A 17,050-nucleotide genomic window follows, 5' to 3' on the forward strand; every position below is an offset into this window, starting at 1 on the left:
TGCCATTTATATATGTACATTTTTTAAATGTGATTAGTTATTCATTTAGAAATGTCTGGGTTCTTTTCACCGTTACGTCACATATGTTTCGTGTTGGTAAGTACGCATCCAGTTCTGTCCCCCATGTCACGGTTATTTATGAAGTGATGTTAAAAACTAGGCTACACAGGAAACCACAGCAATCACATGAGACCTGCTTTGCAGAGTGCTTGACAGAGGGTACACACACTAGAGAAACAGAGCATTCAAAGAGAAAAATGAGAGGCTTTTGCTGTGTTGTTCTTTGGATATTTCCAATTTTTTCTTCCACAATAGTGACTAAAGAACGTGAGTATGAATATGCTGTACATTTTTACATTTCAGCTCTGAAAAATTACTATAATCATGTCATTTTAACTCGAAAAGAGTGACTGTTGATTCTAGTCATGTTTACTCTTGTGGCATAGTAAAATTGAAATTAATGTTTTTTTTATAAATCTGTAGTGATAAAGATTTGGATTGAATAATTGATTGCACTGCTATTTACCTCCCATGATATGACATGTTCGCAGGTGAGCGTTGTCATGAGGTTCCAGTAAAATGTCAGAAGACAAGGAATGTTCCATTGTGAGTTTTGTTATCTTGTTGATCTTGTAACAACCCAGCTAACAAAATAAGTTCTAAGAGCATTTTGCAAACTGCCAACTGGCTTGGTGAACATTAAGGGAATGTTCCATTTATCATTTTGCAAACATTATGGGAAAGTTACTTTTGAATGCTAATACTTCTGACGCATTAGAAATTTATAAATAACATTTTGAGAAGAATATTAAAGACCAAATAACTTTGAAAAGAATGTTCTATTAACATTATTGGGAGAGGCTTTGAGAGAACCTTGCCAGAATATTAGCCAAAGTTCTGAGAACGTTGGCTAGGAAGTATAAAGTTTTTATATTTATATTATTATATGTAATAAATGTATAAAATGGACAGGTTGGTTTGCTGTCAGGTAATATTTTAGAGGTATAAAATGAATCGAATGTATTTTTTAACAGGTGTATTGAAGATGGAATGAGAAATTGCTCATCTACAGCCCCTAGGATAAAAGACCAAAAATATTTCTCTACATTAATTTCCTCAGAGGTAAGACTAAATGACAGAAGAAAAAAATTGTAGATATTTACTGAACCCATATACAGACAAAGTCAGTGTTTGAATAGTATTATGATCTATACATACTGGAAAACATTATTCTATAAAAGTTATTCTATATATTCTATTAAATTATTGCCATTTTATGGTAAATCGCTTGTTGTATTCCTCAATTGTAAGTCGCTTTGGATAAAAGCGTCTGCCAAATGAATAAATGTAAATGTAAAAGGAATATTAGGTTTAAGACAGTAGTTAACTGTCTGATTGACTAACTTAAAAAAAAAAAGAAAAAGCCATAAAGCAAGAAACAAAGTTCAAGTGTCAGCAACATAGTCAGCAGTACAGGAAGATCAGTTAGGTCACACGCTGAATTGTGTCTTCACTTTTTTTTTTCAGGAAACAGTCGATACAGATAGAGGATATGTAATCCACATCTCAGACGAAGCATTAAAGATGAGCTGTAATAGATGGGGGAATGCAGATTTGATTGTGTCTCTTCTCAATGAGACTTTCTTCAAGGTCAGCAGCAGTTTAAACAAGGTATGCAGAATTACTGTATTAGACTTGTTTGTGTCTAATTAAATGTGATTTTAAATACTTTGGGCAACATCTGCATTGCATAGCCCAGTGGTTTCTACTTTGAATCATTTGTCATTGTGGTGTTGACACAGAAGGGGAATAACCCAAGTACGCCAGGCACGATATTGCATGGGCAAACTGTGTTGGGAGTTTGGCTTGGTAAGAATGAAGTTCAGAACCTTTCTCAGCCTGTTCAGCTCAGATTCATAAACACCAATCAGGTGAGATGATTTCACATCACACTATAATGCGATTGTAAAAACATACCGTGGCCCTTGTGGATTTTGCTGACCACTTGCAAATGTTCACTTCTGTAAACGTGTGCTTTTATTATTGCAGAGTGAACATGGAACCTGTGTCTACTGGCATCTTGAAAAAAATGGCAAAGGTCAGTATGATTTTCACACCATCAAAAATAAACCTCTATAAATAAACTAAAACAAATGTTCAGTTCTCTATAATCTAGGTCATTCTCAGATGGTGGCATTTGTGTGTGTGTGTGTGTGTGTGTGTGTGTGCGTGCGTGCGTGTGTGCATGCGTGTGTGTGTGTGTGTGTGTTGATTTTTCACTTGAAATTGTTACTGTTATACTCAAAGAAATTTTTTAAGAAATCATTTTTCGCATGTCAGGCCCAAAGTACCAGGATGGATTCAGACTCTCCATATAGACATAGTCATCACAGTTCTTAAAGGGGTCATGAAATGCAGTTTCAGATTTTTATAAAATGTTTCTCAAGGTTAGTTTACGTTTTTTTCCATCAAAAACTGGTCTAATATTTATAAAAATGATCATTTTCGGATGAAAAAACGTTGATTACAACAATCTGTTTCAGTGTGGAAATTGCTTCTGCATGCTTAATTTTTCGGTATATAGTTTTAAAAGTACTATTCTTACTTGTTGTATTACAAAAGACACTGCATGTACACAGGTGTACTAATTTTATTAGTAGTGATGCGCTTGGTGTTTTAATAGCGTTCAATGCTGGTTCTGCATTTATTACAAACACGCTGTCAGATTACAAAACTAATGTGCATTGCCTCCGAGGACAAAATGCTTGCCACTGCCATATCTTTTAATAAAAGATATTCTGAAAAAACGGCAGCATGTGGAGAACTTTCAGTCGCTCAGGCATGTCATTATAAACTTCAGCCATGTATTTCAAATGCTTGGAACGTTTTTGGAGGTGCAGTTTCTTTACATCCACTGACAAAATAGAGTCTTTGATGAGTTTGATGGTCTTAGTAACATCTTTATTCAGCATCAGTATCACTCTTGTGATTGATGGACAGACATGAGTTGCTCAGAATGCATGTTAAAGGCCGTGCCGAGGAAGATTATCGTGTTACAATTCTCATATGTGTAAATATAAAGAACACTTTGATTTTCCATTTCATGACCCCTTTAAAACATTACGCTAATCTACAAAATGTGGTCACAACATTACAAAGTACAAGTAGTAATTTATGGTTACTAGCTTTAAGCCTATAAGCCTAACTGCTCTATTATTTTAATCCTGTCACAGTCACCTTACAGTATATTAAATCAGACATTATAATACTAACAATTACTAAAGTATAATAAGTTAAAACCAAGCTATTACTTGTTTGGTGTCAACCCTGTTACATTTGATTAAACACAACTTTTGAGGGTTTTGATTGGAAAAGAAGGAAAGGCTCATTTTCAGCCACTAAATAGTTCAAGTGCTTTTAGCAATGTGCAAGTTACCCAAGCCTGCTTATCTATGGAGTGAAAGCTAGTCATAAGAGTTATGTTGTTGTCAATGAGAACGAGTGACAGGAGAGATCTGCTGGAATGGCAAACTGGAGGGGTTTAACTTGTGTTGGCCTGAAGTTGAGAGAAGAGATGTTGTGAATGCAAGATGATAAAAATCTGCAATGTCACTGCAACGCCACTGTTTCCTGAGAACGACCTATATATTTTGTAACTGTCATATAATGAGTGTGAAAACGAATGTGATATATTACAGTTCTCATTTGAATAGATGTTTCTGGATCGACTTTTTGTTTTAGTGTACGTATTTGTGTCTGTTTGTCAGGTAACTGGAGGACAGACGGCTGTAATACTACCATCGTCAACGGAGACTTTGTATGCAGTTGTAATCATCTGAGCTTTTTTGCAGTGCTCATTGTAAGTGCATTTATCATGTGATGCTCTTCAGTCACCTTTGTTTTGTTTTAAAGTGTTCACTTTTAAGGGGTCATGAACTGTATTTTTTTAGTTATCTGATAATGTTACCAGAGGTGCACTTATAATGTTAGTGTGATTTTTACAAACTATTTTTAAAGGGCATTTTCTACCCTGATTTTAGCCCTCTGATTTGAACGGTCTGTTGGAAGGGGCATGTTCGCTGTGAGACTAATCATGGATTGTGTTGATTGTAGCATTATATTTAAATCTACTCCTATTCCGTCGCATGAAAGGTTGCAGTGGTGAACACTGTAGCCAATGACAGACTGCTGAGCGTGTGCATGCAGTGATCTCATCATTGCAACTCGAGTTTTGCACAAATGCTTTCATCATAACTAACATTGCAAACATGATGTAAATAATATTAATTGTGTAGTGTAGACTGTCACTGAATATGAACTCGTTCTGCGTGATTGACAGCTCCAGCGATTATAAACGGAGCATTCATTGATTGTTTACTGTATGTAATTTAATCACAATTTAAATAACAGATTATTTACATGCTTATAAAAGAAATGACGTGTAGTTAGTCACTGGCTTGATTTACTGATGCATAAACAGCAGTAAATGATATTGAGAAAAAGAACATCTGACTGAACACGAATCATTACATATGAGAAATCACTGATTGCAGATTAGGTATTAGAACGAACATGTACTTAAATGTTGTGGTATTATTGTCAGGTCCATATCTTACATACAGGGCCATCGCTAGTGGGGTGAAAGGTGGTGACGATTATAGGGGCCCATGGCTGAGGGGGGGCCCCCCGACGATTTAAACTGACTAGCCGAGGCCAGCCTAAAAAGTCGCTCAGGACAGTTGATGGGCCACTGCTTCACGTCGTCACAAAAGCTTGTCAATTGCATGTGTTTTTAAGCCTTGCCAATTTAAATATTCAAAAGAGTTTACAGCATAGAAGCACAAAACGAAAAACAACTGAGTACTCGTGCACCAAACTAAAGCGTCACGTCAGACAGCGCGCAAACACACGAACCGAGCTCTCCTTCGTGTCCTCCTGCAAAAGTGTCGGTTATGTCTTAAGTGAACGTAAACAGTTGAGAAAGAATTCGGATGTTTATAGTTATATAGGATGCATTGTCTCTTAAAGTGACTGCACCTAATTTACTAAATGCTGTCGGTGTCCTTAATGTTAATCCAAGAATTAAATGTGAGAAAATCACTCACTGCTCTTTACTGAATTAATCTATATTTAATTTGTACAGTGAAGACTAAGCATTGATATTTTACATTTGATTAATTCGGGTTTCTGTACCTGGACACCTACAAACTTTAAAAAACATATAATAATGTGAGCTTGTTCTCAATAAAAGCTGTTTTAGGACTAACAATTAAGGAAGTGTTGAGCTCTGAACCTCAGAGGATGTTTTATAGTACAATTACCTCTTATGTAAAAAGTTGAAGCAAAATTTTATTTCTCGTTTCATGACCCCTTTAAATTAAACTGGGCTGTTTAGCAGTACTTATTTGAATATCCTCTTTTGTCCTCAATGTTTCTGAAAGAATCCTGAAATTCCTGAAGCGTCCCATATTGTCCCTCTCAACTACATTTCATACATTGGCTCTGCCCTTTCAATAGTATTTACAGCGCTAATGATTGCAATTTTTTTGTGCCAGAGGTAAGCTTTTAAATCAGATTTCTCATACATTTTCAGAATGAGATGTTCAGAATCAGGTATAAACAGATCATATCTCTCACCATTCTCCGCACAGGAAAAAGCAATGTGAACATTCAGTCAAAATTCATGTGCAGCTCTCAGGCTCCCTTTTCTTGTTGCACATCTCGTTCTTGTGCAGCATGTGGTTTTCAGGCCACAGAGACATTGATTCAGTGTGTCAAGCTCTAGGACTTCTCCTACACTGGAGCCTTTTAGCCACCTTCACTTGGACAGCCATCGAGGGCTTCCACCTGTATCTGCTGCTGGTGCGGGTCTTCAATATCTACATCAAGAAATACTTGCTTAAACTAAGTCTTGTGGGATGGGGTGAGTTCAAATTCACATTTTTTGTATCAACAGTAGCTATACTATTTCTACATTACTCATCTAGGGCCCTATATTGTGAAAATGCAGCTGCACTCTAAACAATGCTGGGTTAAATACAACCCAGTGCTGGGTAAAATAGGGACAAACCCAGCAATTGGGTTGTTTTGACCCAGCGGTTGGGTTACTACCCAGAAGGTTGGGTTAAACATTTAACCCAACTGCTGGGTCAAAACAGCCCAATTGCTGGGTTTGTCCCTATTTTACCCAGCACTGGGTTGTATTTAACCCAGCATTTTTTAGAGTGTGGAATTGTGAAATTCCAGTCATAAAAAAAATGTAATTTACTGTATAACACAGAATGTCATAAAATTTGCCAAAATTTGGATGAATAAATCAAAAGTCGGGCTGTACATTTCATCAAATTATGATATTAAGACTAGTGTCTGTGAACTCTTACAAAGCAAAAACAAACACTCTCCTTCGATCCATGAATGTTTCTCTCAGTTAATGTACGCAATCTCACATTCTGATAAGTGTTGCCAGATTGGATGGACGATTTCCAGCCCAGAAGCTCACAAAAACCTGCCCACTCCAACAAAAAAACACCCAAAACTTTAACTGACAAAATAATGTGATAGAATATCACGGTTGAAAATCAAGGGTGATAAGGGCCATTTTTAACTCCTTAAAACAAAATAATGACAACTAAATAATATAAATAGGCCTATAACGTTAGACAAATTTAAACGGATCAAATTGGGGCAAATAGCCTACATTAAAGAGAATTACCAAACATGAATAAAATATGCAGGCAGACCATTTCAAAACGGCAATCAAGAAATTAACCGATACCCTCGAAACAACACATGCAACATTTTCAATGACAACAGTCAGAATAAGCCAATTTAAATGCAAAAATTGCCCAATATAAGTGATAGGAAAAAGCAACGTAATTAGCATGCTATTTCACACTCGTTCATGCACACACCATGACAGTCAAAACTGTCATTCATTGATAGTTTACATACTGTACGGTAATCCGACAATTTAAAAAAATTAACAACAACAATAATGCGCTTGTTGTCTGAGTTGCAGTGCCTTCTTGTCATCTCACTCCACAGTAATTCACGTTTTGAGAGTCACTCTCCCACTCTTTAACTTATATTCAGGCATTGTGTGATTACTTGAATACGCAGTCATACATTCAAAATCAGATCCGTTATAACGCTAAAAACCTGCCACTCATGAATCATCGTGTCTGTCTGCTCTGCTGATTGGCTATAAGTGCGGCTGTCGACGTTAACATCAGCATCAGCGCCTCTGCAGTGTGTGTGTGTTTATTAATGATGACTGATTGGATGCAGTACATGCACACTTGGGCTTGTTTGTTAACCAAGTAGCCTATACAATTTATATGTTTGAAAACCGCCAAACTGACCCCAAACCAGCCCAAATTTTGTCCACCCGCCCAAGCCAATTTTTTTTTTAAATGTATGTACATTTATAACATTATTCTTTGTATTATATCACCTTTGCATCAAATTACAAAAAAACAGTTAACGCTAATGCGAGGGTGTTTCTAATGCAGAGTCTATGGGAGGGACGGTTTGACATCGTTCTCTCTTCTGACTGCCTTCATCAGTTTCTCTCAATTTTTTTCCTTTCATTGAAAGTCATGAAAACACTTATCATGGAGTTTTTCTTTTGCTATTTGAGCAAATGGGAATGCAAAAAATATATTTGTGGTACTCTCCCTTTCACTGCTCTTCAAGTTAACCCAACTATGACGACTTCCCCTGCTGAGAAACCCGGAAATGTGAAAAAGGTCCAGCAAATTCAAAACCGCCCAATCTGGCAACATGCTGTTGTGAATAATTAAGCAAAGCATCTTCTCATAGGATAAGGACATGCAGACTCATGAATAATTATGAGACACCGACGCGTCATCGATGTACTATAGTCCTTTGCCACGTCACAAATTGTGACGTCGACACGATGTAGATTTTAAACCCGGAAGACGAAAATAGCGCAAAAAAAGCTAATTAACCAGTTTTCTCCAACAATTTAAATTAATGGATGCTAACATTGTCTTTGATGTGCAACACAAACACCTCTGCTACAATCTCAGAAAAAGTAGTCTGGGGTTTCATGACACTAAACCATGTCTTAAAATCGAATTCAGAAAAAAATAAAACAGATTTCATCCTGGACTCTCTTTCCAAAAACGGCAAACCTTCACTAGAATTTGTATGGTTAGCTCACTCAAAATAGTCATTAACCCCCATGACATGCTGTTGTGATCAGCAATCTGTGTAATCTGCTTAAATTACTAAGAAATTAAAATTTGGTGTGAACAACTAACCGTTCAGAAATCCAAACTTATTGTTTTGAAAAGAGCTGAGCTAAAATTAAAGGTTAAAATTCTAATTTCAAATTAGCATTTCATTCATTTTTTTTATTTAATATTGAAAGCAGAAAAATAAGATAGTGTCGCCTTTTGTATTTAAAAAAAAAAAAGAATTCGGCTTCTTTTTTACGTTTAGGGATAGAAAACGAACACACAGCTTGAATATTCGATCTCTGCATGTGGGCAGGAATTAAACACACCTTCCCAATGCAATCATTTATTGTTCCCCAGTTCCATGCAACAGAATAATAGTCCTCCACTGCTACAGTTGTATGGATTCTTAATGCGTTTATTTCAACTATATTTAATCTCTTTCTCTTTACCAGGCTAACGAATGGCTTGACACAAACTGTGTAGGCATAAATTCAGCAACCTACCTGAGAAATATTAGTTTATCTCATAAATATTAATAAATATTAATTCAGAAATATTTATTAATATTATTAATCACCGAACTGGGGAACATGGTTTAATGTTTGGTTGACCAATCATTGGGAAGGGGCATTTAATTCCCGGCCACATGCAAAGATCAAATATTCAAGCAGTTTATTATTTTTTTTATCCCTGAATGTAAAAACGAAATATCAAGCCAAACTTTTTTGTTTGTTTGTTTTTGAAAAATGAAAAAATATGGCGTTTTCTTAGTTTTCATTATTAAATAAAAATAAATAAATAAATAAATAATCTGAAGATACCCTGATTAGCATCCTGTTTGCTACCTCAATTCAAACTGAATTCAAATATTGAAATCAAAGTGGACTGTAAAAGGCAAACTCAACTCAATCCTGAATAGCGGGACCAGGCAGAACAGAACATTCTGATCAACAACTTTATTTGTGTTCAATGGAGGAACACAGGGGCAAGTAAATAATGACATTTTTTGGGGTGAACTGACCTTTAAATAACAATTACATTTGAATTAAACATGTATTATAAGCTTGTTTTATTGTATTAATCTTTTCCTATAGGTGTACCTACCATTACCGTGATAATATGCCATGTGACTAAAGTGTATGGCAAATATACCTTTTACACGGGTGAAGAAAACTCAACAATCACACCTCTGTAAGGTCAATCGATTCAAATTGCACTGCAATTTTACTTCTCCATCATCTCTCAGGCCTATAACAGGAGTGTTTTCATTGGCTTCCTCTCCTTTAGATGCTGGATAACCACACGGACAGTGAGCTACATTACTGTCAACGGTTATCTCGGGATGGTGATGCTCTTTAACATGGTTATGCTGGGGGTGGTGGTGGTTAAAATGCACAAATTGAGATCACAAACTCTTAAGATTAAAGACCATCGGAGGAGGGCATGGAAAGAATGGGTGTCTCTACTCGGGCTCTGCTGTGTTCTGGGAGTGCCCTGGGTCCTGGCTTTCTCCACCTATGGCCCCTTGAGTCTCCCTGCGCTCTATGTTTTCACCATTCTCAACAGTTTACAGGGTAAGAAATTGTTACAGTGTTATTTGAAACAGAAGCAGGTGTTAATTAGGTACAATCATACGTAACTGTCACTTTCATTAATACTGCTGTCCCATCACTTTTTGAAAGCAAGAAAAAAACATACTTTGGTGTGAAAACTATTAGATATGTGAGACAAAACGTATTATTCCATGGTCTGTCTGAACACTGGATTCTGATTGGCTGGCAGGTATGCAGTAAAACCGTTTAATGCACAGGCAGTTCCAAGTCAGTTTAATCTCCGTTCTATATTAAGCGCATGCACACACACACACAGAGAGAGAGAGAGAGAGAGAGAGAGAGAGAGAGAGAGAGAGAGAGAGAGAGAGAGAGTCGGTTACAGAGCTTTATTTACACATTAAATAGCAAAACTTTAAAATAAACTTCTACATTTTTGTTAGCAGCCCCTTATCATTAAGTGATAAAAAGTAGTTGCAAACCTTTTACAAAATACACATATTCATAAAAAGCGCTTAAATCATTTGAAAGTGTAGCTGTTCAATGGTTGCCTCTTTTTGTGTAGGCCTAATTTAGAGGGAAAATGTGTGCTTTTTTATGGCTTTTTCTTGTTTTTTTATGGTTTGAGTCATTTGTTGCTAGGTGCTTTTTAGGGGGAAAAGTTGCTAGGGTAGTCTGAAAAGTTGCTAAATCTAGCAACAAACTTGCTAAGTTAGTAAAACTGCTCAAAACACCACATGCCGGCGCCACCTGCCGGTCAAAGCGTTGCAAATGCAATTAAAACTCAGACCAAATAGTCATAATGACACACTTTACAGAACAATTGCAAATGTGTTCATGAAAATGTCAATTGAAATGCACTGAAAAAAATACAAAATGTAATAGGCCTATTGAAAATGTATTCTACAAGTAATTAATCAGACTCGAGATCCGTTTAAACCAGATGAATTTCAAAAAGCGCCACTGACTCGAAACAAAAGATTCACAGTGTTTCTGCCATTTATAGACGTCAGTACAATCATTTCTCAGTTTTATAGGAATTACACTGATACTAGTGAGTTTTAAAGAGTGGTCTACACTAAAATTAACCCCCTAACCCCCTAAGCATCACTATTTATTATTTTCACTACCTACCTTGTGTTTGCCTCACCGATGTTTAAAGTGACGTGACATGTGGCCAAGTATGGTGACCCATACTAGGAATTAGTGCTCTGCATTTATCCCATCCAAAGTGCACACACACAGCAGTGAACACACACACACCGTGAACACACACCCGGAGCAGTGGGTGTGTGTTACGCTCCTTTTATTGTTTTTGTCGGTCTTTGTTGCTTCTTCTGCAGTACAGTTGATTCTCCCGTTTTTTTTTCTGCTGGTAAAGCACGATCATTGTATAGTTTGTCAAGATTAATTATGTCCCTTTTCATTTAATCTAGTCGTAAACATTGACACGTGAAAACAAAGAGCGTTCAGTGGGCCGGCGTCCAGGTGCGGGTTAACAGGTTAATGCACAGGTAGTTCCAAGTCAGTTTAATCTCCGTTCTATATTAATGTGCCACTGCTTTAATTGACACACACAAACGCACACACACATCACTCACACAGAGAGAGAGAGAGAGAGAGAGAGAGAGAGAGAGAGAGACGGTTACAGAGCTTTATTTACACATTAAATAGCAAAACTTTAAAATAAACTTCTACATTTTTGTTAGCAGCCCCTTATCATTAAGTGATAAAAAGTAGTTGCAAACCTTTTACAAAATACACATATTCATAAAAAGCGCTTAAATCATTTGAAAGTGTAGCTGTTCAATGGTTGCCTCTTTTTGTGTAGGCCTAATTTAGAGGGAAAATGTGTGCTTTTTTATGGCTTTTTCTTGTTTTTTTATGGTTTGAGTCATTTGTTGCTAGGTGCTTTTTAGGGGGAAAAGTTGCTAGGGTAGTCTGAAAAGTTGCTAAATCTAGCAACAAACTTGCTAAGTTAGTAAAACTGCTCAAAACACCACATGCCGGCGCCACCTGCCGGTCAAAGCGTTGCAAATGCAATTAAAACTCAGACCAAATAGTCATAATGACACACTTTACAGAACAATTGCAAATGTGTTCATGAAAATGTCAATTGAAATGCACTGAAAAAAATACAAAATGTAATAGGCCTATTGAAAATGTATTCTACAAGTAATTAATCAGACTCGAGATCCGTTTAAACCAGATGAATTTCAAAAAGCGCCACTGACTCGAAACAAAAGATTCACAGTGTTTCTGCCATTTATAGACGTCCAGTACAATCATTTCTCAGTTTTATAGGAATTACACTGACACTAGTGAGTTTTAAAGAGTGGTCTACACTAAAATTAACCCCCTAACCCCCTAAGCATCACTATTTATTATTTTCACTACCTACCTTGTGTTTGCCTCACCGATGTTTAAAGTGACGTGACATGTGGCCAAGTATGGTGACCCATACTAGGAATTAGTGCTCTGCATTTATCCCATCCAAAGTGCACACACACAGCAGTGAACACACACACACCGTGAACACACACCCGGAGCAGTGGGTGTGTGTTACGCTCCTTTTATTGTTTTTGTCGGTCTTTGTTGCTTCTTCTGCAGTACAGTTGATTCTCCCGTTTTTTTTTCTGCTGGTAAAGCACGATCATAAGTGTGTTATTTTCGCTTTTTGAAGCACTAAACTACATTAAATTAGATTATTAGCATATCTACAGAGACGGCAGCCAATGAGCGCGAGGATGACTTCACAAAATGATGTAAAACATGCTTAAATTAGCATTTTTAATTATTATTATGATAAATTTTAATGATTAAAATGTCATATTTTGCTGTGTCTATGCTATTAAAGCCCTGTGCTGTAGTAAATGGTGTAGTTACAGAGTCTCTCAGTATAGGGCTAACTGGTTTAACCAGTCTTGACCGCTTGGATGCAGATTAGGCTACTGCAAGTTGTTTCTTTACAGCCATATGTAAAAGTTTTGTTATTTCTTGGGTCACAATTTTAAAGTTCATAACATTGTGACACCAGAGAAATAATGGTTTGGATCTTTTCTACAGCATGACAGGAAGAGCTCATTTAATTTCCTCAATTTTTGCACAAATTGTAAGACTAACTGTGTCTGCCAAGCTCAACCATTCAACCTTTGCAATGTTATTGTAAGAAAACTGATATTTTACAAATATCTTTCTTGAATTTATGATACTAAGTGACAGTTTAATTTCGTCTCAATCTGCAATCCAGTTTTTTTTATTAATTTTATTAGATTTTTCATGTTTAATTTTTAATGCTATAAAGTTATAAGCATATCAGGGTGCACATGTAACGTAATAAAACAGTTCATGTATTATTAGTTTGACCTTGTGAGTTGTGCAAAAAACATTTTTTGATAATTAAGCACGTGACTGACCATTTGTTCAAAAAGAAAAATGTTGATGTTTTTATAGATTTTAATGCATATTTAAGTGCCAGTTGTTTATTTATTTGATTTGAGTCAGGTTTGTGGCCCTAAATTTGCGATGTGAAGCAAAAGCTCCTGATTTAAAAAATATATTATCTGACATTAATACTGTCTATTTCATCGTAGGTCTCTTTATTTTCTTGTGGTTTTTGACTCTCACGTGTCAAGCACGGAAAGAAGAACACAGCTCATCAAAAGCCACCATTCAGGCCAGCTTCAACAGTAATGACGAAATTGTGACAAGATAACCAGCAGCTGTTCAGTCACAACACACAGTGGAGTTTAAAGGTGGACCCTCCATTCTACACCAAATCTTCGCTCTAGTCCTTTTTTTAATTATTATTTTACTCATTTGGAGCTTTGTGATTTTCAAACTGGGGTCTGCAAGGGGGCGCTAAAGGGAATCTGCATACAGTATAATGGGGGGTGGGAATATTTATTTCTAAATGTGTTGATCTGTCCTTTGTAATTATATTCCAGAATAGTTTGTTGTGTTTTACATCTTTTCATTGCCTCTATCAACTTCCTACTGGCAGTTAAGACACTGCTCCGTGTAACGCATGTTAAGAAAAATGCTATAAAATAAATCCAAAGTTGTCCTAACATTGGGTGAAAAAAAAAACTGTAAATATGTTCTAAATAATATTTAGTGCAATGATAAAAGTAAATAAATTTGTTTAGGAAACAATTTATTTTATGCTTTTTTATCACAAATATACAGTAAATGGAGCTTTCTACAATACAAAAATATTGCTTTATATTTTTGAAAGGTTGTCATATTTGGGGGTGTTTGCTGTATGTCCAATTAAAGTATAATTTTAATGAGCGCTCTATATACACACACACACGAATCAATGTGCATTCAGAGATGCACGTTTGCACCACCTAGTGTTCAGAAAGCACAATTCATAACAGGAAACGTCCTTGTTAGAAAAATAACATATTTTTTCTTTTTTTCTCGCTATACCAAAACCACAAACAAGACAAACATTTACTTTAAACATTTTATGAAAATACCAATGTGAGGAAAATTGAGATACAAAATTTTATCAATGGTAATATTACAAAAAAGTATACAAAGTGCACAAAAACTTCTTTACAGCATTAATTGTACAGACAGCTTTGAATAAATAGCATAAGTTAAAAATGACAAATTAACGTAATGAAATGATCAGCTAAATCTCTGGTGAGGCACATTGACTGAGAATGTGCCACATTAATAGTTAAAAACATTTTTCCCTGAAATTTATCGACATCTTGTATTTGCTCTCATGCATTTTAAAAACAAGAGCTTGAAGTCAACAGTTATGCTGACTCAAAGTATTGCTGGTGAATAAAAACAAACATTCTTTCAAATAATACACTGAAATACAACCGAAATCTTGAACCTTCAAGTCCAATTGCAAACTCCATAATATTGCTGAACTTTAGAGCCAAAACAGACAAAAAAAACTTTTTTAAAAAAGGCAATTCTGTCATATTTCAATTAATCTTCCAATTAAAGTATAATTTTAATGAGCGCTCTATATACACACACACGAATCAATGTGCATTCAGAGATGCACGTTTGGCACCATCTAGTGTTCAGAAAGCACAATTCATAACAGGAAACGTCCTTGTTAGAAAAATAACATATTTTTTCTTTTTTTCTCGCTATACCAAAACCACAAACAAGACAAACATTTACTTTAAACATTTTATGAAAATACCAATGTGAGGAAAATTGAGATACAAAATTTTATCAATGGTAATATTACAAAAAAGTATACAAAGTGCACAAAAACTTCTTTACAGCATTAATTGTACAGACAGCTTTGAATAAATAGCATAAGTTAAAAATGACAAATTAACGTAATGAAATGATCAGCTAAATCTCTGGTGAGGCACATTGACTGAGAATGTGCCACATTAATAGTTAAAAACATTTTTCCCTGAAATTTATCGACATCTTGTATTTGCTCTCATGCATTTTAAAAACAAGAGCTTGAAGTCAACAGTTATGCTGACTCAAAGTATTGCTGGTGAATAAAAACAAACATTCTTTCAAATAATACACTGAAATACAACCGAAATCTTGAACCTTCAAGTCCAATTGCAAACTCCATAATATTGCTGAACTTTAGAGCCAAAACAGACAAAAAAAACTTTTTTAAAAAAGGCAATTCTGTCATATTTCAATTAATCCAAATAGCAAGGGAAAAAAACATACAAAAGGCTGCAGTCAATACATCAAGGCTGAAAGACTGTACAATTTCATCTTCGATTACCTTTAGTGTACAATATTGAAACATGGAAAAATGTGGTAAAAACAGTGTAAAGCCTGGTCAGAAATTCATCAAGCAGTAATATCTCTTACTTTCTGTATTATAACACTCTCATACAATAACAATAAAATAAAACGCAAACACCACCAACAGTCATAAAACTCATCATGCCTACAAATACATTATGCATGCTTTCATATGCCATTGTGTAAATGATAACCGTTTAAATACTCTGAGATAATGAATTTTTTGCATCGTGCTTTTAAAAAGATTTACAAACCCGTAACCGTTTTTAAATATTGAGCAACATCTTTATGCCAAACCAGAAGGAAAAAGAGATTTTACAAGCACGTGTCCATATTACAGAGCAAAAGCTGAGGTGAATTCACATTGTGAATACTGTGCTCAAGAATCCTAGTCAGAAAATGCGTGTGTGTGATATAACAGACCACAGTTGAACTTGAATCAGAGCAGAAGACTGCAAGGCTGAGTAAAATATTATATTTGTTTAAAAGTACACCCATCTCATTAATGCCTTGGCTATAATGTTAGATACAGCACTTTACATTATTCATCTGTAACCCGTCAAACTAAATGCCAAATAGAAGTCTTTTGGTGCACTGAAAATAAGATTATATTTACAAAACACTGGTAACTCCAAAAAAAAATTACAGTAATAATAAAAAATGGATTACATTCAATTTCCTAACTCAGAGCTATAAATATGTCCTAATGCCCAATTTTTTTTCCTCCTTTTCTGTTATATAAAAAAAGATACAAATTACATGTTACAAAAAAAGTCATAAAAATACTAAAGCAAGGGGAAAACTCAACTCATACACAGTAATCTAACAAAGGGAAGATACCAGAGTCTACCACTGGAGACAAAGCTATGAGGGCCTCAACGAGACAGTTTGGAGGGTGTTTTAGTTGGATCACCATGCCTCCTTCATGTCCTCTGGAAGAGGGGAAGGATGTGTTTGTGAGATCTGAGAGTCCGGGGAGGATGCCAGAGCTGGGCGCTTCTTGTTACAGCAGGGCTTGAAGAGACGAGGATCGATGATCACCTCACCGAAACGCCCCTTGTAGACGATCCCACAGCACACCTTTTGCCTGAAACATTGAATAGAAGTGTTATTTTTCAGCTCAACAACTAGCACATCTCTTAACACGCATTCGTGAAAAGAAGGAAAGGAATACCTCTTCCAGTAGGACAGGTCGAGAAAGGAGAACCTCGATGGGTTTGGGCGCCTCTGCTTGGTCTCGATGTCTGACCCGTCGTCAGACTGATTACTGTGGCTGGGAGACTGAGAGGGAGACATACTGGATGTGGTGCTGTGGGCATCTGAATCTGTAAAAGACATGACAGCAAACATTAATATGCCATCTACAAAAGCTAGATGATGTATCTTTCCACTTCCAAAACCTGTTTTACTGTAAAATTACATGAAATGTCTGATTAGATTTCAGTTTTTCACCGAGTATAGTAAGGGAACTTATCATGAACCATAGCATTGTTACAGTCTTTTACCAATTAAAGTTACAATCATATATATATATATATA

The 17,050-nt window shown here is 35.8% G+C and overlaps 2 protein-coding genes across 2 annotated transcripts; one reads left to right on the forward strand and one right to left on the reverse strand.

Moving 5' to 3' along the window:
• The first annotated feature begins 197 nt into the window (after positions 1-197).
• Positions 198-13,845, forward strand: LOC107679699 (adhesion G protein-coupled receptor G3-like). The gene is made up of 12 exons (XM_016475330.1): positions 198-327; positions 552-606; positions 1,035-1,122; positions 1,528-1,671; positions 1,803-1,931; positions 2,050-2,098; positions 3,768-3,859; positions 5,442-5,557; positions 5,652-5,923; positions 9,299-9,395; positions 9,492-9,778; positions 13,348-13,845. Exons 1-12 carry the CDS (start codon positions 258-260, stop codon positions 13,467-13,469), a joined length of 1,521 nt encoding a protein of 506 aa, XP_016330816.1. The 5' UTR covers positions 198-257; the 3' UTR covers positions 13,470-13,845.
• Positions 13,846-16,278: 2,433 nt separating this feature from the next.
• LOC107679707 (protein FAM60A-like) lies at positions 16,279-16,836 on the reverse strand (the record flags this gene model as incomplete). The annotated part of the gene is made up of 2 exons (XM_016475336.1): positions 16,279-16,598; positions 16,686-16,836. Coding segments are annotated over 2 exons (329 nt in total), but the record flags the coding sequence as incomplete, so codon positions are not given.
• Positions 16,837-17,050: the final 214 nt, after the last annotated feature.

Source organism: Sinocyclocheilus anshuiensis, unplaced genomic scaffold (genome assembly GCF_001515605.1).
Source record: "Sinocyclocheilus anshuiensis isolate Anshui unplaced genomic scaffold, SAMN03320099.WGS_v1.1 scaffold224, whole genome shotgun sequence".
In the NCBI taxonomy this organism is placed as follows: Eukaryota; Metazoa; Chordata; class Actinopteri; order Cypriniformes; family Cyprinidae; genus Sinocyclocheilus; species Sinocyclocheilus anshuiensis.

Bases quoted from the DNA above. Each gene is read 5' to 3' on its own strand.
- LOC107679699 (XM_016475330.1), top strand. From the start codon at position 258: ATGAGAGGCTTTTGCTGTGTTGTTCTTTGGATATTTCCAATTTTTTCT. The intron at 1,932-2,049 runs GTGAGATGATTT...TTATTATTGCAG, and splicing joins GATTCATAAACACCAATCAG to AGTGAACATGGAACCTGTGT. The intron at 9,779-13,347 runs GTAAGAAATTGT...ATTTCATCGTAG, and splicing joins CATTCTCAACAGTTTACAGG to GTCTCTTTATTTTCTTGTGG.